The sequence below is a fragment of the Centruroides vittatus genome, unplaced genomic scaffold (assembly GCF_030686945.1).
Source record: "Centruroides vittatus isolate TY-2023 unplaced genomic scaffold, ASM3068694v2 contig_918, whole genome shotgun sequence".
In the NCBI taxonomy this organism is placed as follows: domain Eukaryota; kingdom Metazoa; phylum Arthropoda; class Arachnida; order Scorpiones; family Buthidae; genus Centruroides; species Centruroides vittatus.
Window position 1 is genome coordinate 2,136,502 of NW_027122605.1, and position 16,405 is coordinate 2,152,906.

At 31.2% G+C, this 16,405-nt stretch overlaps 1 protein-coding gene across 7 annotated transcripts in view; it reads left to right on the top strand.

Annotated features, from left to right (window-relative positions):
• Positions 1 to 16,405, top strand: part of pico — a 108,372-nt gene that overhangs the window by 78,007 nt on the left and 13,960 nt on the right. For all 7 annotated transcript variants that reach the window (XM_067281414.1, XM_067281418.1, XM_067281421.1 and 4 more), the window contains 2 exons: positions 7,943 to 8,102; positions 12,421 to 12,542. In XM_067281414.1, the coding sequence (XP_067137515.1) occupies positions 7,943 to 8,102; positions 12,421 to 12,542 (282 nt within the window). The remainder of the gene's footprint in view (positions 1 to 7,942; positions 8,103 to 12,420; positions 12,543 to 16,405) is intronic.

Below are 16,405 nucleotides of genomic sequence, written 5' to 3' on the forward strand. Positions count from 1 at the left end.
TCACGCTACCTTTCAGCAGGATAATGCATGTTACCAGTGCTGTTATGACCTTTCTGAATTCAGAAGGTGTTCAACTGTTGCCTTGGCCAGCACATTCACCAAATTATAAAACTAATAAATCTATTCAATATCTTAGAGTAACAAATTGTTTTCATTTTTGGAACAGTTAAGTTATATAAATGTTGTTATTCACATTTAAAAAAATAGCAACATCAAAAATATTTTATAAGAAAGTTTTTTTTGTCTAAATTATATCTCTACTTAATTTGCTGTAAAAATGATTCAGTTAAAAGATATATTTCATCACTAATTTCAGTAAAATGTTAGTTAAAATATTATGTTTTCAAATAACATAGGATTTAACATTAAATATAGCTAATAAAATTAAATGAAAAATGGCTATTCTATTTAATTGAACTGAAAATATAAGTTAAAATTGAATAATCTTTCTTTATAATACATTGTATCTATATATGTTACAAGTCAAAACCCATTTTTAGTTAGACACCCAGTATGAACTAGTTTCAACTAGTTAAAACGCGTTCTAAAAACGGGTTTTGACTGTAACATATATATGTTGCAGGGATATAATAAAAGTGGGGATTTGGTCAAATCCCTAAGGAAGATGATCAATTTACTGAAGATGTTAAAATGACAATTCTATAGAGTCATTTTCCTAAAAAAAATAAGTAATTTAATCAAATCCCTGTACTATTTTAGTGAAAAGGTAAAATATTTGGAGGTCAAGGGTTTAAGAAATGTTCCTGTGAAAAATCCAAGGTACAAGGCAAAACAAATAGATGTGCCTATAAAAAAAAATAATGTCCTCTGTTACAGAGGACGTTATTTTTTTTTTAGTATAAATTTACCCCTATTCTAATAATTTGGTTGGCAATAATTATGGTAATTTATTAGAATAGGTTAGGTTAGGTTGAACATGTATCCCCACTGTTTCTTCTGTTTGCTGGTATCAGAGACGAGCCACCATTTTGCCATCATAGGTAAATTTAACCAAATAAATAAACTTGGCTTTATCTCTATCTTTTCATATAAGTACTACTTACTTTGTTGATTCGTTTTTTGTCATTTCATGAAACCGGTTTAGAGATTTGATCAAATCACTTCATTTAATTAGGGAAATGTCAATATCGAACCTTTATTTTAACATCTTCAGTGAATTGATCATCTCCCTTAGGGATTTGATCAAATTCCCACTTTTATCATATCCCTGCGACATATACATAATCACTATGAAAGTTTAAAAAGAGAAATTACAATAGTAATTGTTCACAAAGATTTTACTTTACAGGAATAAAAATTTGTTGTTAAATTAAAAGATTCGTATAAATATAATCATACATGGAGTAATATATATCTTCAGGTTTCATTATAAGTCATTTTACATATATCCAGTGGTGATATTTGAAATATTTAACAAAGGGTTCGCTAGCAGAAAATTTTTCCCTGACAATCACTGACAAACAAAATGGAAGTTTTGGCTAGAAATAAATACAATATCTTTTCTTGTGATATATCTAATAATCAGTGGTGTATAACGTAACGAGCCCTGGGCAAAGACCAGGTAACAATAGTATATTAGTGCTGTCAACCTTTTTTTCTTCTTCTTCTTCTTTTTTTTAAGGCAGAGAAATTTTTCACCCAGAATGGCACTGCTGATAATAGACAGATGCCGATAATAGACAGATGTCATCATCTCTTGAAATACGATATCCTTTTTATTTCGCTGTCAAGTACTTGGACATTGTCATTAGCCACAAGCTTTGCTGGATCCCCCATATCAAATATATATGTAATAGGACAAACAAGATATTCAATACACTGTCAAAGGTAGCAAAGTGAAAGTGGGGATTGTGTCCTGAAATAATGAGTATTATTTATGACTCAGTGTTCCTGCCCATTATTGGCTATGCTGCACCTGCTTGGGCAGATGGGTTAGGGAAAATCCATATTGACAGAAAATTACAGAGTGCCCAGAGGAGGGACCTGCTGCATATTTGCAGAGCCTATTCGACGGTTCCAACTGCTGCCCTGCAAGTTATTGCTAGCAAACTCCCAGTGACATTACATTTGGAAATTGCGGTACAAAGATGGAGAATGAGGAAGGGCCAAAACGTCCTTTTAAATGGTGTAATATTTGACAATATCAAGAGTACAAATAGTTGTACCCCTTCTGTCCCTCCCTATGATTGGCCATACATTGAAGGTCAACCCTGGCCAGATCAGTCCTTCAGTGTCTTTACTGATGGATCGAAGAACAATGATGGGGTTGGATGTGCGTTTGTAGTGTATCATGGCAACCTGGAAGTTTATAATTTCTCTGATAGACTGGGCAATACTTGCTCTGCGTTTCAGGCAGAACTTTGGGCAATCCTGAAAGCAGTCAAATGGAGTAACGAGGAGCTAAGTAATACCAACATAAACCTATTCACAGATTCCAGTTCATCACTTCAGGCTATCCACAACTTTAACTAGGGCCATCCTATAGTCAACAAAATTCTCCGGGAAATGACCAAAAACATCAATAGGTTTTTGGTGGTGTGGATTAGAGGGCACTCTGGTGTCCTTGGAAATGAGAGAGCGGATGAGCTTGCTCGCACTGCATCTGTCTCCAGTGGCACACCTACTTATACAGCAACTCCCCAAAACTACATAATTTCCAGGCTAAAAGAGAAAGCGACTGAGTTATGGCAGGGTACATGGAACCTGCGGACCAACAGCATTACAAGGGATTTTTTCCCCACAGTCTCAGCTAGTAATCATCATTATATTGAACATAGAACAACACAGTTTTATACCAGGCATGGTAAATTTAATAGTTATCTCTTCAGGTTCAACAAAACAACTGAACAGAATTGTGAATTATGCAATATTCCAGATGGTGCCAGGCACTATCTGCTGCATTGCCCGATGTTGGACGACAAACGAAGCACCATTCTCTCTCTGCTGCCATCCAGTGGGAACTGGCCTCAGGACTTACATGTGCTGTTACAAGACAACAACCTTTTTCAGGCTTTCAGGGACCTTGTCACCTCTTACTTCAGAAGGACTACAGTTAATTAAATATGGTGCTGCGAAGACAGCTTCCATTGCCAAGTGACAGTGGTGTTGTGTCTTGAAGATATTTTTAATTTAGATTACTAATTGTATGCATTGAATTGTTGTCATTACCCCTGTGTGTTATTTTGCTGTGAGTAATCATCCCTGTTAAGACATCACTGTCAGCTTTGATTATGTTGTCAATGTTAATGTAGTTTCATTGTGCTGTATATTTGTACATTTATTTTCTGTTTATATTTTGTGATAAGACATCACTGTAGGACATGGTGCTGTGATTGTTGCTGTATAAATTATACATTATAATGCTTTTGCTCATCGATAAGACATCAATGTATAAGTTGTTTATGCAATGCACTCAACTCTGGCTTCCCCACTGATGCATATCTGTACAGAATTACAGTAGAGCGTCGATAAGTGGAACCAATTGGGGACTGGGGTCCTTCCAGTTAATGATTTGTTCCAGTTTCCGACTTTGTACGAAAAAATATGTTAACCTGTCCGATGTTTCAAATTTTTCTCCGTTGCGTGTCGCTTCGTGTTGAATTTTCGTCGATTTTAAGCCTAACGAAAATTTTTATAATAATCATCGAGGCTATCGTATCGTTTAAAAATTATTTTTGCATTTTGTACAAACAAAATAAATATATTAAAGAATATAAAAAACATGAAAATTATACTTTAGAAGTAAATTTAGTATCAAAAACATTCGATTCAGCACGACACAGTCCGACTGAAAATCGTTCCACTTTCCAGCCATTCCACTTACCGACGTTCCACTTATCGACGCTCTACTGTACTTCTTTATCATCATTGATAAGACATCAATGTAACTAGTGTAATACTTTCTGTTTTCCACCCCAGTGATGCCTAGCAGTACTGGGGCTTTTAAATAAAGAGTTTTACAAAGTGAAAGTGTCCATAGCCTGACACATGTTCCACAGCCATCTTGTATTATCTCGTGTGCGTGAGATTGTGGGATCTCTCTTATGACTGGATCTAGTTTCAAGAACTCTCTTGAATCGATTGCGATTAAACCTCGTTTCGGTCGAGATTGAAATGGTCGAGAGAGATCGCACCAAGACATAGTCCCCGACCTTGCTCACAATCTAGATTGAAATGCTTGGTGCGAACAGGGTATAAGGCTCTAGTTTAGTAGTATTACAGAGTATAATACATATATTTTAATATATTTTTTAAAAGAAACAAAACCACTGAGAAATGTTCCGTATGTTTAACAAGGTTCAGAAAACTGAAAATTTTAACAACAGGTTCGGCCGAACCTGTGCAAACCCGGTGAATATCACTACTGCATATATCATAATAGGTGAGTCAATGAATAGATAAATTATTTGATTATAATATCCAAGAGAAGAAGTATAAGTATATTTAAGATGTTGAATTAAATAATTTAACAGCAGGAAAAATATTTATTGAAGTTTTGTAGCAAGTGATGTTATAAACACAGACTTTTCTTTCACAAATGTATTATGTTAGTACACCAGAAATTTTTGCTTAAAATTTTAAAATAGTTTAGTGTAATTAATTTATTACACATTATTTTCATTTAAAATTCATATTGGATTGAAAAATACAATAAAATGCTGTTGATGCATTAGAGACTAAATCATTAAAAAAATTAACCAGATGTAAAGCTGTTGGTTCTTAAGTGTGACCTTGACCTAGTTCATTGTTGCTATATAACATGCAGTGGAAATACTTGATATGATGTTAATTTAAATATTAATAAAAATAAATCCAATAATAAAAGTTTAAGATTTTAGATAGTAATTATTTTAAATACTTGAAATAAAAGTATTTGAATTACTTGTTACATGTAAAGAAATAGTTTTTGTTCTTTGGGTTTGCAGTTATAATTTCATATGTTAGAACATGAATTTTATTAATGTACCATTATGTCTTCTAATTGCTCTAGAGTTAGAATTATTGTCTCTCATTATTATAATTTCTAGAAAATATAAAGACAATACAAATCTCCTGAATTTGAATATGATTTTAGTTGTTACATTAATTGCTATATAAAAAATACACATATACAGTATATATTAAAAATTTAAGTGGCATTAATACAGATTGTTGTAAAGTTCCTGATCAAAGTATAACTTACATTCTCATTAGTTATAGTAAGAGAAGTTTTTCTGTAATTTCATTAATTACTTTTGCTTGCTGTCTTTCAATATTACTCCTATTATTTGTCATTAAACATGTTTACAGCATGCTTTTTCCCCACATTAAAACATTAAATATCAGTTTTAAGAATTTTTTTAGAAAATAATTATATAGTAAAACCTTGATTGAATAGACTAATTCAGGTGAGGGAATGTCTGTTAAAGTTGAAAGACTAATAGATAAACTATCTATTGGGTTGTTTGGAAAGTAATTTCATTTTTTCGCATGGAGGGAAAAAACAATCTTCTTATAATATATAAATGTTTTATTGAATTATATATTGACTATTTTGATCAAATACTATACTTGTTAATACAAATACTTGTTGCCATCTTTCTGGTAGTAGCATGATTCCATGTTCATAAAAGTTTTTATCTTTGCTTACAAAAAACTGATCCAAGTGATTTTTGACATCCTCATTTGAAGTAAATGTTTTACTGTTTACAAAATTTTGTAAAGACCAAAACAAGTAATATCTGAGGGTTCCAGATGTGGCAAATATGGTGGGTGTGGTAATGCATCCCATCCAAGCTGTAACAGATTCTGACAAGTTACCAAACTTGTGTGAAATTTGGCATTATCGTGGTAAAACACTACACCTTTTTTATTGATCAATTCTGGCCTTTTCAGTTCGATGATATTACTCAATTTGTTTACTCGATGGCAGTACACTTTCAAATCAATTGTTAAATTGTCTGGTAACAGCTCAAAAAAAAAAAAATTTCCTTAAAATCCCAACAAAGAGAGCATATCTAAGAACATATGGAACCCATATATCAAGCTTTGAAACAAAACCAATTTGTTTCAAGTAATCATAAACAGTTCAATTCAACAAATTTAATCTTTTAGTGATTTCACGAGTTCTTATTCGGCAGTTTGCTTTGATTAGTACCTTTATTTTGTTTTCGTTGGCTTCAACTGGCCATCCAGAACGTGGTGCATCTTCATTATTGAAATTGCTAGAATGAAATTTTGTGAACCAGTTTTGGCAGTCTCTCTCTCAACACATCAGCTCCATACATGTACCACAATTTTTTTCTTGCTTGAACAGCATTTTGATTTTTTGATAATAAAAAGCAAAATATACCAAAAATGATGCTTTCGATTTTCCATATTTGATGGGACAAAAAAAAAAAAGAAAAACAAAATTTACAAATAAGCCTTAAAATGTCAGTTGTCAAAATATATAATCAAATTGGCTGGATATATTATATATTTTGACAACTGACATTTTAAGGCTTGCTTGTAAAAAATTTTGTTTTTTTACGAATAAGCCTTACTGAGACTGTAATGAACAAATATATGATCTAAATCAAAATAAATAAATAAAACATTTTTCGAAAAATACAGTTTAACAGTATTTTTAACTAAACAAATAAATTATGTTCTTAAAAAGAAGCCGAACTTTAGAAAATTTTTGTGTTTTTGTAAAATTAATTTATTCATCTTCAGATGATGATATATTGAAACACTCCAATTATAGCATGAAGTTAAAAGCAGTGACTGTTGGATTTGATAACAAACCTGTTAATTTAATTACATGTCATATAAAAAGTCATTTTGAAATTAACATAAGGACTGGAAATTTTGTCTGTTAACTTTGAAATCCTTTAAATCGAGGTTTCACTGTAATAATAATAATACCAACTTATTGAATTGACGGTGATTAAAAATAATGTCTAAAATTAACAAACATAACATTTGTACTTTTTAATGAGGCATTGATAATTTGCTTTTAGTTTGCATATTAAAATTACAGTTAGACATGGATAAAACTATGTATTTTTTCAGCAGAGTCATAGAACAGTCAAAAAACTGATAGAAGTGATCTTGTCATTGCTCTTATATTCATAACTTTATTTATACTATTTTATTTATATTATTTTTATACATACAATAAATGAATTTTTTATTACATTTCTCAATATATTTAGCAGTTTAACTTTATAATTATAATAAATTTTATTCCTATAGTTTAATTTGGTATCTTTAAAACTGTATATTTTTCTGGAATTTATTTTCTTATATAACTGTATTCAATGACAAATAATTTGTTACTTGATTCTAGGAATGAAAATTTTAACAAATGTCTTGAATATGTCCCTATAATCATAATAGAATGAAAATGAACAACAATGTTTATAAAATTTAAGAAAAAAGTTACTTATTTAAAATATACTAGAAAAGCATATAAATTTGTATACATTTTCAGTTATTACATTGCAAAAGCATTAATATAAAAATTACAAGTCTATTTTGAGCACTTTTCGCTCACCAATGGCTGAGTGGATAAAACCATTGAACACTGGTAGTTGATTGTGGATATGCACCTTGCCAATAGTTGGCCACATGGAGTTTTTTGGGTTTTTTTTTTCATGTTTGTAACACTTAAATAAGGGCCAATTTCCCAAAGGCCTGGAGATCACCCATGTGTCATATTGCCATAATCAAATAAACCTCTTTTTGACATTTTATATGAAAGAATAAAAATAATTATTAAATTAAAAATAAACTTGTGCAGATGTATCTGTTGGGAAGTATTTTCTGTGATACAGCTTAGATAAATTTTTGATATGGTCATTTTTAAAAGTACATAAGAAAAGAAAATTTAAAATGATTTTTTTGTATTAATATTAAAAGAATTACATAATAATACTTAACAATATTTATTTTATAGCTTTTCATCAAAGCTTTTACAGCTGACAACAGTGCAAAGAGTCTGTTAATTGATGAAAGAATGACTGTTGGTCATGTTTGTCATCTGTTAGCAGAGAAAAACCATGTTGTTATGGATACAAAGTGGGCAATTGTAGAACACATTCCAGAACTGTATATGGGTATGTTTATTTTTGCATTTAGTTTTATAATTGATTTTTGAAAATTCTCTATTATCTTATGCAGTCTACAATATTTTTATAACTTACGATTGTTAAATTTTAATTGTTTCTTTTTTTAATATTTGCTTTCAGAAAGCATCTAATTAATTATAGATTCCAATATATAAATATTTGTTCATTTGTTACGTATTATAAATTAAGCATGTAAATCAGACTCTAGAATATATTTTCAGGTTATCTACCAGATTCCACAATTATAGAAGTTTTGCAATCATTTTTAGTGTAATTTGAAATGATTAGTTATCCACTTATTAATTTTAATGTATAGCATTTCTAAGTATTCTTGGTAAATGAATAATTGTTACTGTTGTTAATATTTTAAAATACTAAATATATAATAATTATAGAGTCTACTTTATATTACACTACTGTAGAAAATAACAGGAGTTCCATAACATTTGTATGAGATGTGTAAAAATGGAAAATTGAAGATATCTTGCTTCCCTGAAAGTGAGAAGACAATGACAAAAGGATTATAATATGTTCACTTTGATATCATTAGAGAGTAAACTTGAGAAATAGACAAAAAGAATTGTAAAGGTATTGCATATAGATAATGGATGATAATGTGGTAATAGAAAATTCAATAACTTTTTTGTTACTGCATGGATAATGTAGTCTCCAATAGTAAGGGAAGGATAAAAAATAGTCATATATATGAATGTCTAAACCTAAGTATTTGCTTATCCAAATAGGTCTGCCAATGAACATGTGGGATAAGCTGTAAATATAGAAAATGTATTGAGAAATAAAATAGATTCAAGAACTTTAATAAAAACATCAGGAAAAATAATGTTTAGAATAATCAAGAACCTTTTCCACAGTTAAAGAATATGGATATTTTGTTTAGATGAAGAATTAGAAGAAAGACTAGAAAACGAACATCAGGACAGAGTTTGTTTTCTAGTTTTGTTGTTGCTTTGTCAGAGATTTGTTGGATATCTAAACCATGGAAATGGCTACATTATTTGAGATTGTGAAAGGACACTTTTTCATTATATCATTATTTGATGAAAATAAATTTCCAGTGAGAAAAGCATTGACTCTAGCTTATGAAGAACCAAATGAAATTTATTACACCTCAATTGTCTGAAGAGCACTATCCAGAAGATATACAATGTATAAAACCTGATATCTCATTTGGTAATGAAGAATATTCTGTTTTCTCAGAGTATTATACATATATAACAAGCATAATAAACAAAGTTCACAAAAGCAAAGGAAACACAAAATAAGACAACCCACCTTTGACAGCATATGCAATTTATTGTCATAAGACACTCACCCCAAGACAATCTAAATAAGAAACAAGGATCCCAAAACATTAATAGAAAGTATGCATTCTGAAGAGAATTGAAAGACAGCTAAAATATGAACTTTAGTATTTACTAAAAATATACATGAGTAGTAGTTCTTTACTTTGAATATCCATTTCAAACCTTGGGTATGTATTCCTTCAAAAGAAAATATGAAGGAAACATAAAATACTGATAATTCAAAATAAGATTAATACAGGAAATTTTCAGCGGATTTCTTATTTGGAATGTAATGAAGTAGTTGCACCTACTACAAGACTGAAGTAATTAAGGACCATGCTTTCCACAGTTGAAAATGAAAAATATGTTAGTTTAATATTACAAGTGCATATCTGAATGGAGATGGATGGTAGTGATGCAAATATTAATAGATGAAACTTTATGTATAAACTGAAGAATGACTTCATAAAGGCTCCCTTTTTTTACAACGACTTGAGGCAAGTAGAGACAATAAAATGATACCAACCAAAACTCCCCAGAAAATGCCTCATTTTATAAGTCCACTGCCCATTTTTTTTGTTTTGTCCAGCCTCAAACCCACTTCCAATATGGTGTATTTACATGTAGTGTTGTTTAACATAAAACTCTACAGATACACAAGCATATCTAAATCATCTATTAGAAGTTACACACACTTATTTTATGACATTCAAATGGAGTTTGGTTTAGATAAATACAGAACATTTCACACAGAAAAGAAGATTTTGTATTCAGAAATGGAAATGTCATTGAATCCATGGATGAGAGCAAAGGCTATATATATTTAGGATTCCAACAGGCTAAAGACTAAACTCAATACTAACAACATAGCTGAATGCAAAACACACATAACACCAAATGAATATGTCAGTATTGGGATGATATGCATTAGATATACACAGAACTAACAACACCAACAGAAAGCATGAACAATATAGTAGAGCATTGTTTATCTGAATCAATTAGGGACTGGGGTTGTTCGGATAACCAATTATGTACGAAAAAATATATTAACCTATCACATGTTGAAAATTCATTGATTTTAAGCCTAACGAAAATTTTTACAATAATCGTGGCTATTATATCGTTAAAAATTATTTCTTTATTTTGTACAAAAAAAATTATACTTTAGAAGTTAATCTAGTATCAAAAACATTCGATTCAACACGACACTGTCTGACTGGAAAGCTTTCAGTTAACCGATGCTCTACTGTATTAATAAACATCGAAGTTTTCTACAGAAAGGCTGACTATTTTAAAGTAGAAAGACAAGGCCACACAGATATTTAAAATTTGCACATGAACAAATACAGACACTGTGAGAGATTTTCTACAGAAAACAAGAAATATCTCAAATATACAAAGCAGTAACTCTTGCAGACAAAAACAGTACATTATTAAAATTACTCAACATTGATCTGGATCTAACCACAATATATAAATGCAAAGACATCAAACAGCTTTAGGCTTGAAAGAAGCTCCATGGTAGACACATTAACAATCTCATCCAGGATAACATTGATAGAACTACTTCAAGCTGCTGGTTGGCTCATGGATGTCTCTGGAGAGACAGAAGGGTTCATGATTGCCATATAAAAATATGCCATAAATACAAGAAACTACAGGAAGTACATTTTCAAAGACAGGCAATACTAGTAGGAAATGTCACATCACATATAAAAGCTATTTGGTTATGTTGATGTAATATCTCAAAATTTTGCACAAAATCTATTTCAGACCCCTTACCATAAATACACATCACAAATGATTATAGCCTATTTTGTGTATGTTGTTTTCTGTAACTGAGCTGTAATTACATAGAGTACAAAGCAATTCATCACAACAGGTCATATAATATAAAACTAAACAAAATTACATGCATTATAGACAGCTGTTACTTTATTGTGTAGGTGAAGTTTTTACTTGCACTAGTGTCATAGCACACACTACACAAAAGTCTGGAAACAAGCATTGTTGTTAAGATCTAATGTTTCCAGACTTTTGTGTAGTGTGTGATATGACACTAGTGCAAGTAAAGACAATAATAATGATAATAAGGTATTTATTAAATTTATAAATAGAATAGAACTTTCAGTAAAAGCATATTTTTCCAGGTTTTCCTTGTTGAAAGTAGCTTTAAAAGTGTTTGCTCCAACTCCTCTTACTTTAAGAATTATAAAAAGATTTTTATTTTCTTAGGCTTTTTGCTTATGTTATATTTCACATATTAGTTGCATGATAGATAGCAATCAATTATTTCAATAAGTAATGTATGTACATTGATATATTCTGTAGGTTGAGAATCCTTTATCAAAATTCTAAAAAATGAAAACCTTCAAAAATTTTTGGTTTGTGGAGGTTTTCATTTTTGTGTGCCATCAAAAGTTTTCTATTTGTGGCATGTCATGCACCACAAATGGAAAATTCCCCAAGAATTGAGAATGTTAGGACATCCAGCACAAAGGGTCTGGAAAAATACTATCTGGATGAGTTTTCTGACTGCCCAGCTGATAAACTTTATGAAATTATATACATACATACATACATGTGTGATTTTCATATTTCTTGAGTATAGTTCAAGTTTTAAACAAATAATGCATTCTTTCTAACAGATAAAGATATTTACATTGATTAATACCTCTAAGTTACTCTAGGTAAGTTACTCTACTTCTAGGTAAACCTGTGACTCAATAAACAGGAAACAACCATAAACAGATATGACAGATATAGATTCATATTAAGAATGGAATTACAGTCTCTTGGGCTTGAGTGGCCAAGTAATCTTTATTCTAATTCAAAACCCATACTACAAGAGATACAAATATTCTGAAATCCTGAAACACTTCTGGTTGCAAGCATTTCGAATAAAAGGATTTCAACCTGTATTTACATTTATTATTAATTTTGAAGCTGGAAAGTAAATAATAATAATAATAATAATAATTATTATTATTATTAAATAGAAAGGATATTTGAAGATCATGAAAATTTAGTTGAAAATGTCTTGTTGTGGACCAGAGATTCAACAAATAAACTTCTGTTTCTTCAGAAAGAAGAAAAGTATGACTTATTTCTGAATCCAGAGGTAATTAACAATTACAAATTTTAATCTAAGTATTTCATAATAATAATATATATTAATTTTATCAGTTGTAATATTTAGGCTCAAACTAAATTAATGATAAAATGCCAGAATATACAATCAGACTTTTATATAACAAAGTTGCTAAATCCTGAAAAGAAAAGTCACTATAGAGAAATTTCATTATATAGAAATAATACTTTTTGTTATTTTACATAATTTAAATTAATGTAAATGTAATAATATAATCATCATTTTAATTTTATTATTATATAACTTAAGTTAGTTTAACTACATTTTCATTAAAAATTTGTAATTTGTTTTGTTGCACAATTTTGAACAATTAAAAAAGGTTCTTTTTTTTGTAATATGCTTCACACTTATTAAGAGTATTAAAAATGCTTTCAGACACATTTTCATAATATTGCAGTCTACTATGAATAATTTGAAATGCTTTTATCATTTCATCATTCATTAGTTTTTTTTGTGGGTTCCTCACTATCGTCTTCTTCCTCAGTTTGGTTACTTTTTAGTTTCCAAAATTTCTTCATCAGTAGGATAATGTTGAGAAAATCATCCAGCATAATATTGATGATAATTTTATTGAATTGGTGTAATACTTCCATAATTTTTGTAAATCAGAAATTGGTAATTCATCAGCTTTATCGCATTTGCCAGAGTTTTCATTAAATCCCACTTTGGAAAAACAATTTTTTATAGTGATTTTAGTCACTTTGTGAGTCCACACTTTTGATAGCTCAGAAGTGCATTCATTTAAATTTTGTCAGTCATATTATTTTAACTCCTTTAATCATCATCATCATATAATAATGAAATTTAAGAGAGTTTTAAAGGGTTTTTATTATGCCTTGAGCCATTGGCTAAAGTTTAGATGATAAATTTGAAGGAAAAAAGAACAACTTTATACATTTTAAGCCTTTTTGCAACTGCAGAAGAATATGCTAGACAGTTATTGATTGTAATAAATGCAAGGTGTGGCAGTGGAGTGAAGTAAAAGGGAACTGCTTGGTTAGAACACAGAGTTTAATCTATGCTGTATAGACTACACATACCAAAAAATGAGAGGAGATAAGGTACAAAGTACAAGAACATTCTTATATAAACAAAGGTCTAGATGTCATCTGGAATGTCCCTAGGAGAGTGTCATGATACTCTCACCGACACTTACCCTCATTCCAGTGGGGCTTAGTAGATTATAGACCAAGGTGTAATAATAAATGCAATCTTGATGCATGACTGACTAATGCAATTTTTCTACATTCTCTTGTCATTTGTCTTTCTAGTTTTAATAAATAATCAAAAATCTGGCTAGCCATCCATGCATTTTTATTAAAATGAAAATCCACTTCAAGAGACTTCATCCCTTTGAAACATAGTAATTAGAAAAAGCAAAAATTCACAAACAGTTTCAACTTTTCACTTCCTGTGAAATATGCTTCAATTATTACAGTGATCTTTTCTTTGCTCTGCTTTCCACCAAAGCATTGATCATTTTTAAAAGTGAGCATTCTAATGGGTGTATACTTAAAGAATAAATCAGTTTAGTCAACATGTCTTTTGGCTCATACTTTCCCAAAATTCATTTCAATTTTTCCATTGATTGCAGTCTTCTTCATTAATAGCTGCACTTTCACCACAAACCACTTTTTTGACAATGCCATGTCTTTTTTTAAAATTTAGCCAGCCAACCAGTATATCCAAGTGATTCTGCAAACTTAAAAAGCTTTTTGTTTAATTAGTGATCTTGATAACAGTACATTCTTATCACAGATTAAATGTAACCACTTTATGTCAATGTAGATGAAGTAATTTTAAACACAGGTTCTAGACTGTTTTGTTATAGGTGTTACCGGCCAAACTAGTTTGTCCTACGCGTGTCAGGCCGAACTGATTTAGAATTATTATTCAAGTATATTAATGGTTAAAATAAAATTAAAAGGCAATCAATTAGATGAACAATATTTATTCAAACGTAATCTACTTAATTATAAAAAATGGGGTTAATGTTACCCTAGGTATCGAAGATGGTGGCTCGTCTCCGATTCCAGCAATCAGAAGCAGGGACCAGTGGGGACTCACGTTCTAACCTAACCTATTCTAATAATTATGGTAATTTATTAGAATAGGTTAGGTTAGGTTAGAACGTGCATCCCCACTGTTCCTGTCTTCTGATTGCTGGAATCGGAGACGAGCCGCCATCTTTGATACTAGGGCAGTGTTTCCCAATGTGGGGCCCACGCCCCACAGAGGGGCAATTCGATTGTTAAGGGGGGCAATTCGAAATTGCACTTGTCCAGAGTTAAAGTTAACCATATAGCCGCTGTACGCCATATTTATTGAAAATATTGATTTTAGTTAGTTTTAGTTTTCTTTGTTCTTCGTTTCCCTTTCCTTCTAGAACTTTCCTTTATAACCCTTTTCCCTTGGGTAGGATTAACAATTCTGGGAACCACCGAGAACAAAGAGATGACCGAGGCCCTTAGGCTAGTGAAAGAGGAGAAAGGACATTCTTTGCCCAGACCTCGAGGTGGACAGACACGAGTTGTGGTGTTTCAGATCGCGTTTGGCAACGACTGGAAAGTGCAAGAGACTTTGATGAAAGGATCGGGTTTTCTCGTGGTCACCATAAAACAGTGTGGCAATTAAGTGCAAGAAAAACTTCAACGAAAACGACAAGAGATCTTCCAAAAGAGTTCAACGTATATGTGGGGGGGGGACATAAGAATTTTAGAAAGACTTAGGTGGGGCATAGCACAAAAAAGGTTGGGAAACACTGTACTAGGGTAACATTAGCCAAAAACAGTATTGATTAGAAGTGACACAACACTTTTACAAGACTATAAAATAAAAATACAAACTGATAAGTACTGATTAGCTTATTTTTTTTTAAGCCATGCACTTTTCAACATAATTAACTTTCGAAAATATTTTCAAAAATTCAAACAAAATAATAAAAACAAGAAAAACGGCAAAGTCATATTTGGGACAAGACTGTCTCGGAGACCCACTACTAAGCAGGATCACTTTGACGCTCACGGTGGGTCTTGTTCTCCAATCGTCTTTGAGCACGATCATTCAAACTTCGCCGGTCACGACCACGACCACGAGTTCATCCACCATACATTTTCAGTGAAATTAACCTATCGAATGTTGAAATTTCTCTCAGTTGCGTGACACCCCAGGTTGAACTTTTGTCAATGCAAAAATTTCCCGGTTTTGAAAAAATTAATGGTGGCTATTGTATCATTCACAATTATTTTTTTATTTTTCACAAACAAAATATATAATTAGTTTTTCTTTTTACATTTATTAATATATATTTCAGAAGTTAGTTTTAATATAAAATTATAACGACGTGCCATCTAGTTTCAAAAAGTTCCGATGATGAAACGAGATATCTCCGGTCAAGGTTACCACGTGGTGACCAGAAATGTGTGAGGAATAACACGGGACAGGTAAATGGGTGTTTTTCAAAGATTCGTTTGTCAAAATTCGATTTAGCACAATGTTTCCCAACGTGGGGCCCACGCCCCACAAGGGGTCAATTTGATTTTTAAGGGGGCAATTCAAAACTCGTCCAGAGTTTAAGTTAACCGTATAACTGTTATACGCCATATTTATTGTAAATATTGATTTAAGTTAGTTTTAATTTTCTTTGTTTCCCTTTCCTTCTAGAACTTTCTTTTATAACCCTTTTCCCTTGGGGTGGGATTAACAATTTTGGGAACCACTGAGAACAAAGAGATGAACGAGGCCCTGAGGCCAGTGAAAGAGAAGAAAGAACATTCTCTGCCCAGACCTCGAGGTGGGCAGACGTGAGTTGTTGTGTTCCAGGTTGCGTTTGG